The 17,670-nt window shown below is 41.2% G+C and overlaps 1 protein-coding gene across 3 annotated transcripts in view; it reads right to left on the reverse strand.

The window, feature by feature from the left end:
* Window positions 1–12,038: 12,038 nt before the first annotated feature.
* The window catches only part of LOC126077257 (sodium-dependent phosphate transport protein 2B-like), a 37,531-nt gene continuing 31,899 nt past the window's right edge, over window positions 12,039–17,670 (reverse strand). For 2 of the 3 annotated variants that reach the window (XM_049886412.1, XM_049886413.1), the window contains one exon: window positions 12,040–14,720. In XM_049886412.1, the coding sequence (XP_049742369.1) occupies window positions 14,097–14,720 (624 nt within the window). In that variant the 3' untranslated portion in view covers window positions 12,040–14,096. Of the gene's footprint in view, window positions 14,721–17,670 lie in introns of all 3 variants that reach the window. The other variant, XM_049886414.1, reaches the window with a different exon arrangement.

Raw genomic sequence — 17,670 nt, forward strand, 5'->3', positions numbered from 1 at the left:
ACCCTCCCTCCCCCACCCGCCTCATAACCACAAAAGTATGTGTTCTTCTCAGTTTATACTATTTCTCAAGATCTTATAGTAGTGGTCTTATACAATATTTGTCCTTTTGCCTCTGACTCATTTCGCTCAGCATAATGCCTTCCAGGGTCCTCCATGTTATGAAATGTTTCATAGATTCGTCACTATTCTTTATCGATGCGTAGTATTCCATTGTGTGAATATACCACAATTTATTTAACCATTCATCCGTTGATGGACACCTTGGTTGCTTCCAGCTTTTTGCTATTGTAAACAGAGCTGCAATAAACATGGGTGTGCGTATATCTGTTTGTGTGAAGGCTCTTATTTCTCTAGGGTATATTCCGAGGAGTGGGATTTCTGGGTTGTATGGTAGTTCTATTTCCAACTGTTTAAGATATCGCCAGATAGATTTCCAAGGTGGTTGTACCATTTTACATTCCCACCAGCAGTGTATAAGAGTTCTAATCTCTCCGCAGCCTCTCCAACATTTATTATTTTGTGTTTTTTGGATTAATGCCAGCCTTGTTGGAGTGAAATGGAATCTCATTATGGTTTTAATTTGCATTTCTCTAATGGCTTTTTTAATGGCTAATGATCGAGAACATTTTCTCATGTACCTGTTAGCTGCCCGAATATCTTCTTTAGTGAAGTGCGTGTTCATATCCTTTGCCCACTTTTTGATTGGGTTGTTTGTCTTTTTGTGGTTGAGTTTTGACAGAATCATATAGATTTTAGAGATCAGGTGCTGGTCGGAGATGTCAGAGCTGAAAATTCTTTCCCAGTCTGTAGGTGGTCTTTTTACTCTTTTGGTGAAGTCTTTAGATGAGCATAGGTGTTTGATTTTTAGGAGCTCCCAGTTATCTGGTTTCTCTTCATCATTTTTGGTAATGTTTTGTATTCTGTTTATGCCTTGTATTAGGGCTCCTAAGGTTGTCCCTATTTTTTCTTCCATGATCTTTATCGTTTTAGTCTTCTTGTTTAGGTCTTTGATCCACTTGGCAACTCACACCTTTCTTGACTTTAAACCATGTAGTATCCCCTTGTTCTATTCGAACGACTGCCTCTTGATCCACATACAGATTCCTCATGAGCACAATTAAGTGTTCTGTAATTCCCATTCTCCACAATGTTACACGTAATTTGTTATGACCCACACAGTGGAATGCCTTCGTGTAGTCAATAAAACACAGGTAAGCATCTTTCTGGTATTTTCTGCTTTCAGTCAGGATCCATCTGACATCAGCGACGTTATCCCTGGTTCTATGTCCTCTTCTAAATCCGGCTTAAATTTCTGGAAGTTCCCTGTTGATGTACTGCTACAGCTGCTTTTGAATGATCTTCTGCAAAATTTTGCTTGCATGTGATATTAATGATATTGTTCAATGATTTATGCATTTGGTTGGATCATCCTTCTTGGGAATAGGCATAAATAAGGATCTCTTCCAGTCAGTTGGCCAGGTAGCTGTCTTCCAAATTTCTTGGCATAGAAGAGTGAGCATTTCCAGTGCTGCATCTGTTTAAATACCATACAACCAAGCAATTCCACACCTGGGAATATATCCTAGAGTAATAAAATCCACCCCATGAATAGACATATGCACACCCATGTTCATTGCAGCATTATTCACAATAGCAAAAAGACAAATTCACCTAAGTGCTCATGAACAGATGAATAGAACAAGCTAAGGTACATACATGCAATAGAATATTAAGCAACGATAAAGAACAATGATGAATCTTTGAAACATCTTACAACACGGATGAATTTGGAGGGCATTATCCTGAGTGAAATAAGCCAATCACAAAAGGACAAGTAGTATATAAGACCACTATTATAAAAACACATGAAAATGTTTCCACTCAGAAAGAAACAATCTTTGATAGTTTCAAGATGGGGGAGGAGAGGAGAGTGAAAAATACTAAGTACATAGTAAATAAGTCATAACTCTGGTGAAGGGTAAGACAAAACACAATACTGCGGAAGTCAGCACAACTTGACCAGGGCAAAGTCATAGAAGCTTCACAAACACAAATTCCCTGAGAGACCGAGCTACTGGGCTGAGGGCTGGGGGCCATTGTCTCGGGGGGTCGTCTAGCTCAATTGGCACAACCTAGTCTATAAAGAAATTGTTCTATATCGGACTATGGTGAGTAGAGTCTGGGGTCTTAAAAGCCTGCCAACAGCCATCTAAGATATATTTACTGGTCCCATTCTGTCTGGAACAAAGGAGAATGAAGAAGACCAAAGACACAAGGGAAAGTTTTATCCAAAGGACTAATGGATCACAACTACCATAACCTACACCAGACAGTTCGGCACAACTAGATGGTAGCCGACTCCACCACTGACTGCTTTGGCAGCGATCACAACAGAGGGTTCCAGATGGACCCGGAGAAATGTAGAACAAAATTAAAATCCACATACACACACACACAAAAAAAACAGTCTTGCTGGTCTCACAGAGACTGGAGAAACCCCTAGACTGTGACCCCTGGACGCCCTTTTAACTCAATACTGAGGTCATTCCTGAGGGTCACCCTTCAGCCAAATATTTAGACAGGGCTTTAGGGCCAACAATAACACATGTGAGGAAAGTGCTTGGTAGTTCAATTCATGCATAGGAGACTAACTGGCATACCAGGCCAAAAGCGAAGATGAAAAAGCAGGAAGGGACAGGAAAACTGGACAAATGGAAACAGGGAACCCAGGGTGGAGAAGGGAAGAGTGCTGACACATCGAGGGTTGGCAACCAATGTCACAAAGCAATTCCTCTATTCATTGTTTAATGATAAAGTAATTTGCTCTGTAAATTTTCACCTAAGGCACAATAAAAAAAAAGATTAGATATGAACCTTAGGGAGCAGTGAGTTTATGTTAATGAGGGAGGAACAACTCAGAAAAGGAGGGTGAGAACAGTTGCACAACTTGAAGAATGTAATCAATGTCACTAAATTGTACATGTAGAAATTGTTGAATTGCTGTATGTTTTGCAGTATATATTCTCAACAACAAAAAAATAAATAAAATTTAGAAGAAAAAAATTACTATCTTAAAAAGGTCAAAAAAAGAAAAAGCCATTATAATCATGATAACTGTGGATTTAAATACCAGAACCCAAAACCAAACCATTGCATCAGTTCTGACTCAGAGACCCTATAGGGCAGAGTAGAACTGGCCCATAGGGTTTCCACGGCTTTAAATCTTTACTAAAGCAGACTGTGTCACACATCTTTCACCCAGCAGCTGAGCACTTAACTACTGTACCATCAGGGCTCCTTATAAATACCAGAGGGAAGCAGTAAAAGAGTTGGAACGGGTTGCCTTTGGGAAGCCTGGTGGGAGTATGGGGAAGAATGGGGTAGAGGACAATGTTGCTTGTTATACACTCTAGAACTATTTCATTTTCAACCTTACAAAACACAAGTTGAAAGATAAAAATGCTGAAGAATTTCAGGGCCAGTTAAAGGCAGAGCATGGAGCCAAGCACAAGAGACTTCTGAGCGTGGGGTCCTGTGTGACTGTCCAAGTCAATTCTGAGAAGTCTGCCCTGCCCACCACCCCATGGAGGTCAAAATAAAATAATATAAAATGTTAAGGAAGAGTTCATCTAAATGAAAAAAATGTGCGCAAGAGGACTATAAACCAGTAACACCTCTCTCTAGGCCAGAGAATTCATGCACTTAGGGTTGAGCCGGTGATGCTGAATTTGGTCTTTGTAATCACTTGGAGGCAGTCCCTTGGTGTTGTGAACTGTCAATGCATTAAGTTGCTAAGCAAAATGTTGGAAGCTCTAGTCCACCCAAAGGCACTTCAGAAGAAAGGCTTTATGACATACTTCTGAAAAGTCAGTCATTGAAATCCCTATGAAGCACAGCTCTACTTTGACACACACAGGGCCACCATGAACTGGATTCAGCTCAACAGCAACTGGTAATCATTTGGTGAGCTGGGTTCCACTCCTGCCACTGTCATTTATTACCAACTTTTTACTTTTCTCATTGTCAATTTCATCTGGAAAGCGGGACAGTAATATTGGCTTCCTGTGATTATAAAAATGAGATAATATGTGTAAATATTTAACCCAGGGTTGGCTCACTCTAAGGGGTTTGGCATATAGTTATTGCTATTAGGTGCCATGGGGTCACTTCTGACTCATAGCAACCTTATGTATAAGAGAATGAAAAGTTGCCCAGTCCTGCACAATCCTCACAACTGGTGCTGTATTTGAGCCCACTGTTATAGCCACTGTCAATCCACCTCATTGAAGGTCTTCTTTTTTACTCACCCTCTACTTTACCAAGCATGATGTTCTTCTTCAAGGACTGGTTTCTTCAGATAGCATGTCCAAAGTAGTTAAGAAAATCTCGCCATTCCCCGTTCTAAGAAGCGTGCTGGCTGTTCTTCTTCCAAGATGGATTTTTTTGGTGTTGTTGTTCTGGCAGTCCATAGTATATTCAATATCATTCACCAACACCGTAATTTAAATGCATCAATTCTTCTTTGATCTTCCTTATTCATCGTCCAGCTTTCCCATGCATATGAAGTGATTGAAAATACTACGGCTTGGGTCAAGCAGACCTTGGTTCTCAAAGTGACACCCCTGTTTTTAACACTTTAAAGAGGTCTTTTGCAGCAGATTAGCCCACTGCAATATGTCATTTGATTTCTTGACAGCTGCTACCATGGCATTGATTGTCAGTCCAAGTAAAATGAAATCCTTGACGATTTCAATCTTTTCTCCTTTTATCATGATATTGCTTATTGGTCAAGCTGTGAGGATTTTTGTTTTCTTTTTATTGAGGTGTAATCCATACTGAAAGCTGTAGTTTTTGGTCTTCATCAGTAAGTGCCTCAAGTCCTCTTTGCTTTCAGCATGCAGGGTTGTGGCATCTGCATATCGAAGGTTGTTAATGAGTTTTATTCCAGTTCTGATGCCACAATCTTATACAGTCCAGCTTCTCTAATTGTTTGCTCAGCATACAGATTAAATAAACCAAAAAGACTTCTGGCAAACATAGCACCATAGACAGAAGCACTACACCATCCCTTCACAGCAAAGATCCAAAACTCTAGGCAAAACAGAGACAAACATCAGTCCTGGAACCTAAAATGTCAAATTAAGAGATGAATAACTCAGCCAAGCACTGAATGGAATAAGAAACTGGCAGAGAACAGAGAGCAAGGAGATACATGTGTAGAGGTACCCTATCATCTAACGCAGCATGGATTCACCGTCTTGGACTCCTGTTGGAGATAGGCAGACAGGGAGCATGGGAAAGCAGCTTCACAGAGCTCCCAGCAGGAGACAGAGCACCTGGTACCCAGTGATGCATGCGTTCCCACCCCTACCCTCTCCCCACTGCTCTACCCTCGTGCTTCCTGGCTGGCAGTGGTGGCTTCAACAGCCAGGAAGTGCAGCTTCTTTGCTGCTTGGATTCACCTCACCCACATTGGAGATCAGTGGACAGGGAGTATGGTAAAGCAGCTTTATGAAGTTCCCAGCAGGAGACAGAGCACCTGATAATCAGCAATATACATTTTCCTAACTCCCACCCTTCTAGCCCACCTCCTCTGCTTTCCACCAGCTGCAGTCTCTTGGCCCAGAGGCAACTGCTTCATCCCCTGACCACTTGGATTCACCCCACCTACACTGGCCAGCTACCTGAGTGCCATTTGTCTGTTGCTATTGTTGCTTTTTTCCATTTCTCTTGGTTTCTTCCATGCTTCCCACCACCTCCCCTCCTTCCACTCAAACACCTGGCTCCATGCACCATCTTACTTCCTCTTGAAAGGCTGTGAAGCACTGCTGGACTGGGGAACCACTCCCCCAGCCCACGACACCATGCTGGTGGGATCCCGTAGGTTTTTTTTTTCTTTTTTTCTTTGCTCATTTTCTTTTTCTTTTTGTGGCTTGGGAGCCCCTTCTAGCTGGGATGCACTGCACAGCTTAAGCCACTCCCCCAACCTGTGCAACCACATAGGTGGAATCCCTTTGGGGAATTTCTTTTTTCTTTCTTTTTTTTTCTCTCTCTTTTTTCCCCTTTCTGTATTTCATCATTTCTCAGTTCTTTTCTCTCTATGCTTACCTTCTTTGCCTGTCTCCTGAATACCTGGTGCTGTGTGACATATATCACCCCTCTAGCCAGGCTATATTGCACAGACTGGGAGCCACTTCCCCAGTTTTTTGCAGCCACACTGGTGGCACCACTGGGGGCTTCTCTCTCTCTCTCTTTCTTTTTTCTTCCAAATTTTTATCTAGTTATTATTTTTTCTTTCCCCCCTTTTTTTCCCTTTGTGTTTTTCTCCATTTCTCATCTCTCCACTCCAACGGTAAGCTCCCTTAACACTCTTTTCGTTTGTCCATTCATTTGTTTTTGGCTCCTGTTTCTCTTTCCTCTCTCTCCTCTTTCCAATACCCATATTAGCTCTACACATCAAAACCTCCCCCCTCCTTCATGCCTACCTGCACCATGCACTGAACCTCACATCTCCAAGCAGCACAGGCACAGCCTACTGGAATCTGCCCAGCACTGATTCCCAGCCTACCCTGTTGGCCCTAGTATGTGCCACAAACAACCCACTCCTGCCCTCCCCTTCAGCTGGACCTACCCATTGGACTAGGAGGTGAAAAGTATCATGACCACAGATGAGTAAACAACAAAGAATACACAGCCCACCTGCTCAGACATAACCAAATAAAACAAAAAAGCAGTATGAAACAAACAGATCTACAATCAATAAATGAAGAAATAAACTACTGAATATCCCAAAGTCAGCAGAAAATATCAAAACATATTTAAAAAACAGGACAGGATGGTTCCAGTAGGTGTCCAAAATAAAACACCAGATGACTTGCCCATAGAAGAAAAGGCACTAGAACTACCTGACAGGGAATTCAAATATCTAATATACAGAGCTATCCAAGAGTTGAAGCAAAAAGCAGACAAAAATGAGGAAAAAATAGACAAATTCATGGAAAATACACACACACACACACACACACACACACAAAGGAAGTATTCAAGAAAATAATTCAGGAACAAAATGCCAAAAATAAATTCACAAAAAGAAATCATACAAAAACAACAATTAGGAATCCAGAAGATAAACATCAAGATTTCAGAAATGCACAGTGTCATAGAAGGGCTGAAGAACAGGTTTCAAATGATGGAAGACAGGATCAGTGAAAATGAAGACAAACACTTGGATACAACTCTGTTTGAGGAAAAATCAGAAAAAAGAACAAAGAAAAATGAAGAAACCCTGAGGATTATGTGGGATACAATCAAAAGCAAAAATTTGTGAGTTATCGGAGTTCCAGAATGGGGAGAAAATGGAAAACACAGAGAGGATCATTGAAGAATTGCTGACAGAAAGCTTCCCTAATGCCATGAAAGATGAAAAGCTGACCATCCAAGAGGCTCAACGAACCCCATATAGGATAGACCTCAAAAGAAAATCACCAAGGCATATCATAATCACACTTGCTAAAACCAAAGACAAAGAAAAAACCCTGAGAGCAGCTCAGGAAAAAACAAAAAGTCACATACAGAGGAGAAACAATAAGACTAAACTCTGATGATTTGGCAGAAACCATGCAGGCAAGAAGGCAATGGGATGACGTATATAAAACCTTGAAACAAAAAAATTGCCAACCAAGAATAATATATCCTGCAAAATCCTCATTCAAATACGATAGTGAAATTGTGACATTTTCAGATAAACAGAAATTAAGGGAATATGTAAAAACCAAACCAAACTTACAAGAATTATTAAAGGGTGAACAACCAACATCAGACTACGGCCTGAATCTAGGACATGTGATTGTACCAGGAAACGAACTCTCAAGGACTATCCAAAACCAAAAGCATTACAACAGGGAACCAGAGGGGTTAATCTGTAAATGACAACAATGTCAGAACAATAAAACAGAATGAAAGGTGTAGGGATAGAATTTTCTAATGTAAAGGACAGCAAGGTGGTACCAAGTAATGATAGACTGGTTCAAACCTAGGAAGATAAGGGTAAATTTCAAGGTAACCACAAAGAAAGTTGACAAACCCACTCATCAAAATAAAGAAGAAAAACATAAAATCTCAATAAAAACAAAATCTACAAAAACAAAAGAAATCCTCAGACCAAAGGAATTCAGCACAGGAGAGTAAGAGGAACAAAGAAAATGTCAGCACCACAAAAAAAAAAAAAAAAATCACTATAGAATGACAGCTATAAACTCACACCTATAATAATTACACTGAATGAAAATGGCTTAAATGCACCATAAAGAGGCAGACAGTGACAGAATGGATTGGAAAAAAAAAAAAAGGGATCCATCAATATACTGCCTACAAGAGACACACCTTAGAAACTAAGATGTAAATTTATTAAAAATCAAAAAATATATGAAGCAAATAACTACCCAAAAAAGAGCAGAAGTAGCAATACTAATCTCAGATAAAAAAGACTTTAAAACAAAATCCACCATAAAAGACGAAGAAGGGCACTATATAATGATTAAAGGGATGGTCCATCATGAAGACTTAATGGTAATAAACATCTACTCACCTAATGACAGGGCCCCAAAATACATAAAACAAACTCTAACAGCACTGAAAAGAGAAATTGATAATTCCACAGTAATAGTAGGAGACTTCAACACACCACTCTTGGTAAAGGACAGAACATCTAGAAAGAAACTTAGCAAAGATACAGAAGAGCTAAAGGGCACGATCAGCCTACTTGGCCTCATAGACTTATATAGAACACTGTACCCAAAAGCTGCAAAGTACACATTCTTTTCCAATGCACATGGAACGTTCTTCAGAATAGACTACATCTTAGGCCACAGAGCAACCCTCAACAAAATCCAAAACATTGAAATAATACAAGTATCTTCTCTGACTACAATGCCATCAAAGTAGAAATTAACAACAGGAAGACCAATGAATAAACCAAAAAAACCAAATCCATTGCCTGCGAGTGGATTCCGACTCACAGTGACCCTATAGGACGTAATAGAACTGCCCCATAGGGTTTCCAAGGAGAAGCTCGTGAATTCAAACTGCTGACCTTTTGTTTAACAGTTGAAGCACTGTGGCACCGATTGAATAAGTGTGGTGAAAGGATACCACCCTGACGCACACCTTTTCTAATTTAAGCCACACAGTATCCCCTTGCTCTGTTTGAGCCACTGCTTCTAGGTTTATGTACAGTCTCTTCATGAGCACAATTAAGTGTTCTAGAATTCCCATTCTTCCCAATGTTATCCATAATTGTTGTGATTCACACAGTTGAACGCCTTTGCATAGTCAATGAAACACAGGCAAACATCTTTCTGGTATTCTCTGCTTTCAGCCGAAATCCATCAGATATCAGCAATGACATTCCTCGTTCCATGTCCTTTTCTGAACCTGGCTTGAAGTTCTGGCAGTTCCTTGTGGATATATTGCTGCAATCATCTTTGAATTATCTTCAACAAAATTTTACTTGTGAGTGATATTAATATTATTTGATAATTTCTTCATTCTGTGTCATCTCCTTTCTTTGTAATGGCCATGTAGATGGATCTCTTCCAGTCCTTCTTACCTCATAGACTTATATAGAACACTGTACCCAAAAGCTGCAAAGTACACTTTCTTACCTGTCTTTTTAATGACCTTTGCTTTCTTCATATATGATGTCATCACACAACTCGTTTGGTCTTCAGTCATTAGTGTTCAGTGTGTGAAATCTATTCTTGAGATGGTCTTGAAATTCAGCTGGGATATACTCAAGGTCATACTTTGGCTCTCATGAACTTGTTTTAATTGTCTTCAACTTCGACTTGAACTTGCACATGAGCAATTGATCGTCTGTTCATCAGTGAAAACCCTGGCCTTGTTCTAACTGATGATACCCAGCTTCTCCATCATCTCTTTTCACAGATGTAGTCAATTTGATGCCTGCGTTTTCCATCAGGTAACATCCACATGCACAGTCATTGTTTATGTTGTTGAAAAAAGGTATAGCCAACAAATAGCTTGTTGATCTTGCAAAATTCTATCCCGCAATCTCTGGCATCATTTCTATCACCAAGTCCATATTTTCCAAGTACTGTTCCTTCTCCTTTGTAACTTTCACATCCCAATCACCAGTAATTATCGATGCATCTTGATTCATGTTTGATCAACTTCAGACTGGAGAAGTTGGTAAATATCTTCATCTTTGGCATTAGTGGTTGTTGTGTAAATCTGAATAATAGTCATATTAGTTGGTCTTTCTTGTAGATGTATGGATATTATCCTATCACTGACAGCATTGTACTTCAGGATAGATCTTGAAATATTCTTTTGATGATGAATGTGACTCCACATTCTTTTCAATTTGTCATTCCTGGTATAGTAGACCATACGATTATCTGATTCAAAATGGCCAATACAAGTCCATTTCGGCTCACTAACGCCTAGGTTATGGATGTTTATGTGTTCCGTTTCATTTTTTACAATTTCCAATTTTCCTAGATTCATACTTCGAACGTTGCACATTCTGATTGCTAATGGTGTTTGCAACTATTTCTTCCCACTTTGAGGCATGTCACATCAGCAAATGAAGGTCCCAAAAGCTTGACTTCATCCGCGTCATTACGGTCAACTCTAATTTGAGGAGGCAGCCCTTCCCCCGTCGCATTTTGAGTGCCTTCCAACCTGAGTGGCTCATCTTCCAGCACCATATCAGACAATGTTATGCTGCTATCCATAAGGTTTTCAGTGGCCAATTTTTTTCAGAAGTAGATCACCAAGTCCTTCCTCCTAGTCTGTCTTACTCTGGAAGCTCCACTGAAACCTGTCCCCATGGGTGACCATTCTAGTATTTGAAATACTGGTAGCATAGCTTCCAACATCACAGCATGATAAACTGACAGACAAGTGGTAGGGTATATAGTTAGACATCAAAATATAGAGACTAATGTGCATCTTCTTTAGAAACTTTATGGGGCAGTTCTACTCTGTCCTACAGGATTGCTATGGGTCAGAATCAACTCGACAGCAGTGGGTTTGGTTTTGGTTTTTAATGAACATAGCAGCTGTGTAAGATACACTAACCTTGCTTCTTTACATTTTTCTTCCTCTAAGTATTTCCATAAAGGAGCCCTGGTGGCACAGTGTTAAAGCACTCAGCTGCTAACCAAAAGGTTGGCAATTCGAACCCACCAGCTGCTCTGAAGGAGAAAGATGTGGTAGTCAGCTTTCCTAAAGATTAGAGCCTTGGTAACCCTATGGGGCTGTTCTACTCTGTCCTATACAGTCAAAATGAGTTGGAATTGACTCAACTGCAGTGGGTTTGGTTTGGCAGTATTTCCAAAATGAAATGCAAGTCAAGAAACTACTATCAACCCAAAACAGAGAGGCCAGAACTGGCCCTGGATTCATTATTAGGATGAGTGGGACAAATCTCATGTGGCTCAAAATGGACCTAGCGTCAGTGGAAAGACTAGACTAAGAAGCAGCAAACCATTGGCACCATCCAGGGCTGCTACATGACAAACGGACACCTATCACATCCTTTCACACATGGGTTACTTCCTTGTATCAGCCAATCACGGTGAAAATGAAGACATAGGCTAACCACCATTCCTTTTCCTTTCAGCCCTTCCTTATTCATCAGTAAGATGAAGAGAGACAGTGTTGGCAGAATGCGTGGATATCAAGAAATGAAACAAAAACAGCTGAGTTCATTTTGTGCAGTGTTTCTGCTGTTCTAGTGGGAATAATCTATGAAATGAGTTGTATCATTTCAATGATTCTGCATATGAGTTAAAGTTCCTATGTTGCATTTAAAACTGGCATTGCACAATATAAAGATGAACCATCAAGTTCATGACAATAATTCAGTTGTGATTTTTCTTCACTTAGAAAGCTGTAAAAAAGGAATTAAAAAAAAAAAAAAAAAAGCCTTGGCAGATTGAGAGAGACTGTAGAAAGGAAACTCTATATTTTTAATAACTATAAAGGCACTTTTCCTCCTGCTTTTTAAACAAGGGTTCCCACAAATCATGTCACTGGCCATGGTATAGGTAGTGGTTAGTGAAAGTGAGGGAAGAGACTCATAATTTTAGGAAAAAAATCCAGGCCCCTATTTCATAATAACTGAAAGCAACACACTCACTTTGGGTTTGATCTTTTTTTTTTTTTTCTCTCCCTTCCCACAACAAGTAAAAAACAAAGCAAAACAAAAAACAACGCAAGTATAGAAATTCAATTTTAAAAAATCACCAGAGTGCAAAGATGGCCACAGCCCCCACCTGGGTTTCACTTACACAGGTGGCACAGGTGTGGTGACGGAGGCTTGGTGAAAAGACGATATTACAAAATATACAAAGACAGTGTTTTTTCTTTACATTTCATTGCCCCATTTCCAAATAAGAGCATTATAAAACACAAATCATGGTAGCCATATACTATATAAGTTATGAAAAATGCTGTACAGGTTTGCGGCTATAAACAGTATAAATGGTACATTTGGGAATTGCTATCTACAAGGGGGAGGGTCTGGGGAAGGCTCAGTTTGGTATCACAACCTGATAAGATGGTGAAGCTGGAATGGGGGAGCTCAGATGCTCTGTTTCCTCTTCCCAGACACCACTGCAGCTCATGAGAAGTGTTGAGAAGTGGGTTGTTGAGGGCAAGGAACAGTGGAGGAAACGCTATAAATACGACATGGGATTCCAGAAGGCATACCCCCAGACACACAGCTACCCGATGACCATGGTTCTGTGGGCAGCCCAGCTATGTCCTGTTTTCTCCCCTCGGAGAAAAGTTCAGAGCTTAGTGGGCATGGAGAGTGGGCAGGACATAGAAGCTCATCTATGGGGAAGTAGGAGAAAAATTGGAAAGAGGTTCTGGCTTAGATTCCAATATATGGATGCATGAGTGGACAGATGATGGTTGGAAGCTGACCACTAAGAACTGATCCAGGAACTTAGTTGCTCAAAAGAGTGAGAGGTAGGCAGAGAGAACTATTCTATACTCAGATAATTCTTGGGATTCTAGGTGGCAGCAGTAGAGGGAGGGACTTGGGGCACTTGCATATCTTATTCCAAATGATCCAACACCAAGTGGTGGACAGAAAAGGGGGAGGGGGTGATTTTTACCTGTCCCATTAGGCTTTTGCCACAATTTGTCAATCTGGCTTCTGGGTTAGGCAAATGAAGAGCCTGAGGTACTTCAGGCAGATAATGAGTCTCTCCAAAGGAGCCCAGCTTGGGAACAGGGCCTCTCTCTCTCTCACTTAGAAGACTGCAGCAGCAGGCAAGACAAAGCACATGGTGAACCTCTGTAGCTCAGAGGCTCCCATTCTGGAAACTTCCTAGGCACAGACCCTAAGCTACCTCACTGTCTCAAGGTAAAAATGAACAACAATCAGTATTTGAGAGCAAGGACACAGCAGTTAAACTGGTTGGACTAGCCTCACCTGCCCAGGTGAGGAGATGCTGACAGTGTATTTGAGGAGTACTAGGAACTGGGCAAGACCCACACCTGTGGTCCTTTCTAAGTCTTCATGAAAAACAAACTACTATCCCACTTCTCCTGAACTGAGCTGATTAGAGCAAGGGTGCCTGGGAGCAGCTGTCCTTGAGCCTCCTCTTAGTTGAAGCCAGTCTTTAGTGAAGAGAGATATGGTTGAGCTTTACCACAATAAAGAAGAACATATGTGTATGCATGTGTTTGTATGCCTAAGTACACTTAGTTACATATGTACCTCTGAGAACCTTCCGTAAATTCCTCCCTTGAGGTTTTTGTTCTGAAAAGGATGGCTGGAATCTGAAAATAGGTCCTAGTGACCAATCCCTTGATGTATAGAGATGTGATCATCTCTCTAGCAAGGTTTCAGTGTCAAATTCTCATTGGGTGTTGTCCTGTTCCTTCCTGGGAGAGGAGGATCAAGGGAGCAGTGGCTGAGATAAAACAACCCTGGGGGTGATGTATTGGGCTAAGGGGAGTGAAAGTCAGGACTGATGTCAACTCCATTTCTCAGTAAAAGATGTGGCATAAGCGTGTAGGACTTGGGGTCCCTCCTCCCATCTCTTCACAGCCCCCTAAAAGGCTGTGCTGCTGGGGGTGTTTTTCATATCCATGGTATCAACTTGGGACTTGACCTCATCCTGGGCCTCTCTGCTCATGGCCATGTTATCGAAGGCATAGGGGGCCTTGATGGGGATATCTTTAGAGTCCTCCTGCCCCTCCTCCAGGTCCTCACAGCATCTGCTGCAGCGGCAGCACCTGGGACAGCCACACAGCTTGCAACACACACGGCAGCAGCAGCAGCAGCGCCTCTGGCAGAAGCTGGTAAGCAGGGAGACGAGGTAGTCCCAGGGCTTCAGTGAGTGCATCCACAGGGGCAGGAAGTTCCAGTTCCGGAGCTTGTGGGGCAGGACACGTGGGCAGCGGGACTGCAGGAGCCGCATGAACACCACCAGGAGCAGCAGGAAGATGATGGGCACACCTACACCCACCAGCACTTGCCAGCCAGCCAGTGAGAGGCCAAATACTATCAGTGGGAGGAGGAGGAATAAGAAGACCAGGTAGAAGATGGCGAACCAACGGTACTTGGCAGAGATGTTGCCCAGGCCCCTGGCTAGGCGGATAGGCAGGCGGGTGAACGGGATCGGGTACCAGAGCAAGATGCCGGAGACATTGAAGAAGAAGTGGCACAGGGCAATCTGAAATACGAGAGGTTGGGCAGGTGAACAGGTGTGTCTGTTGTATGGCCGGGGTCGGGGGAGGGGAGAAGGTCATCCTATCAACAACAAGAGCTCAGCAAGGGAACAAGGTTCAGCTGGGAGTCAGCATCAGCCCAGACCGGCTAATGGGGCACCTATACAACTGTCCATCCACAATCGGACAGATGTGACTTGTCTCCAAGTAGGAACAAAAGCTTGATTCAGGGCGTAAGAATCAAGAAAGTTCATTTTTTCTCCAACATCTCCTCTGAGGAGTTCCTGAATAGTAATGTCGCCACAAATTATTTCATTTTAAAAGGTAGCTTGGTGATATACATCTCATCATACAGTGGAATACTACACAGCAATAAAAACGAGTAGGCTACTGATACATGCCACATGGACGAAGCTCACAGACCTAGGCAGCCAGGCACAAAAGAGTTCATTCTGCAGGTGGTTCCTGACTTAAGACAGGATTCCATTCTGATGACTACTCCATCTTAAGTTGGTTCTGATATAAATAGAATACTTCTTTTCTGTTTTTTTTTTAGGTTTTAAGTTGTTGCCTTTTATTATCAGTATCTTTATTAATCTGATCTTTATTTATCTTTGGGGGTGGGAAACATTACATCTGAGAATGATAACATAAGCAAATTACACACTGCAACACTGTATGTAGTATATATTTATTACTAATGTCCTAAGTGTAGTTCCTCATTACTCGAATATGTCGTTAAGTCGGGGCTACCTTATATATTTCCGTTTTATATGAAGCTCAAAAACAGGCAAAACTAACCTATGATGAAAGACGTTAGAGTCATAGTTACTCTTTGGTGGGAAGGCAAGTTGTTTGGTAATGAATGGGAAGAAACTTAAGGGAGATTTTAGAGGTATTGGCAATATTATTTACATTGCTTAGGGTAGCAGTGATATAGGAGTGCATATATATATTTTTTCTTTTATATATAAAAATCCAGCTGTTGTCTTAGCATTTGTACCTTGATTACAAAATTAAAAAGGTAGCTTGCTTTATGGTAAATAAAATAGTGAGTAGGAATAATAAAAAGTTCAAAAGATGGTAGTTGGCATTCAAAAGCCAGCAAAGACTTAATAAGAGGACTGGGGAGCGCTGGTGGCACAGTAGTTAAGAGCTAAAGCTGCTAACCAAGAGGTCAGCAGTTCGAATCCACCAGCCACTCCTTGGAGATACTATTGGGCAGCTCTACTCTGTCCTATAGGCTCGCTATGAGTCGGAACTGACTTGATGGCACGTAAGAACAGCAACAAGAGAATTGGGTTTTGTTTTGGAACCCAGTAAGGAAGTTCTCTTTTGAAATTGAATTGAATTGCATTGTTTTACATCCTAAATCAAATTTCTCTTGGATCTTGGATGGGCCCCATCAGCCAGTTTCTAAAAATGATCTTCACATCCAAAAACCTGTTGCCGTCAAGTCAATTCCAACTCATAGCAACCCTACAAGACAATAAATTTCTGTATACTCTTGTCCCCACTGCCTGCCCCCACCCCAGGTCATCTTCCTGGCCTGCTTAGACAGAGGGACAGAAGGTTAAAAGAAAAAATAAAATCCACCCATTCAGGCCTGTACCCTGCAACACTTTTGGTCAGTCCTCTCTGCCTGGAATGCTTCCCCCATTCAATCCACTGAAATTCTCCCTGTCCTTCAAGGTCCTCTAACAATGAACTTCAGGAATTTGCCTATTGCTTGGCCCTGCTGCTTCTGCCTCTTAACTGCTCAGCAGAGAAAATTTTGAGAACAAAATGAACTTCCTTGATTCGTATACCCCAAATCAAGCTTGTATTCCTACTGAAAGACAAGTCATGCTTGTCCATTCATGGATTGGGTGGGAGAAAAGGCTTACAGAGCAGCTGATTTTGTGGCTCAATAGACTCATTCTAGGGAGAGATGAGACAGAGAAAGGATGGTAACATGTACTGGAAAAAAAAGATTGTAATAGTAGCTGCATAGATGTTTCTGGAGTGCCAGGCACTGTTCTAGGCACTTTATGTGGTTATCTCAATTAATTCTCAAAATACACCCCATGAGGTGGCAAATACTATCCCCATTTGACATATACCTGTGAGGTTGATCTATTTTTGCAAAAACACACAGGAGGGATATCATAAAGGTGGGATTCCATCCAGGTAGCTTGGCTCAGAGCCCACACACTTGGTCTTTACTGGCGTGCTAGGGGCTTTGGACTATCCCTGTTCCATATTAGCCACACATACATGAAGCACTTAAATGTGGCCAGTCCTAACTGAGATGGGCTATAAGTGCAAAACACACGTGGGATTTCAAAGATTTAGCACAAAAAATAATTTAAAATATCTCACAAATTTTTATATGGATTACATATTGAAATGATAATATACTGGGTTAACTAAACTACATTATTAAAATTCAACATCCAAATTCCTTTGTACTTTTTAAAAATGTGACTACTCACTAACTGTACATGTAAAAAATGTGGAATTGTCAAATGTATTATATATATTTTCACCCCAATTTTTTAAAAATATGACTACTAAAAAAATTTAAATTACATATGTGGCTCATATTTGTAACTCACATTGTATTTCCACTGGCAGCAGTTTAGATAATAACTTTATCAAATCATTTTAATAATCCTAATGTGATAGGCATTATGTTTCTCATTTTTCAGATGAGGGAATTGAGGCTTAGAGAGTTTAGGCCACTTGTCCAAGATCACATAGCGAGTAAATGTTGGGCTAGGATTCAAATCCCTGGAAGTCTGACTTCAAAGGGGTGATATAACTTGCTCAAGGTCAGCTAGTTGGATTTGGCCAAGGCAGGTGCTCTGATTCTTCATCTAATGCCAGGCCCAGGCCCCTGGCTGACTGGTGACTGACAAGGTGGATTCTGCCCAAGACGGGGGCAAGGAGTTGGGAGGCGGTATCTGCGCTGCC

The sequence above is a fragment of the Elephas maximus genome, chromosome 5 (assembly GCF_024166365.1).
Source record: "Elephas maximus indicus isolate mEleMax1 chromosome 5, mEleMax1 primary haplotype, whole genome shotgun sequence".
Taxonomy (NCBI): Eukaryota; Metazoa; Chordata; class Mammalia; order Proboscidea; family Elephantidae; genus Elephas; species Elephas maximus.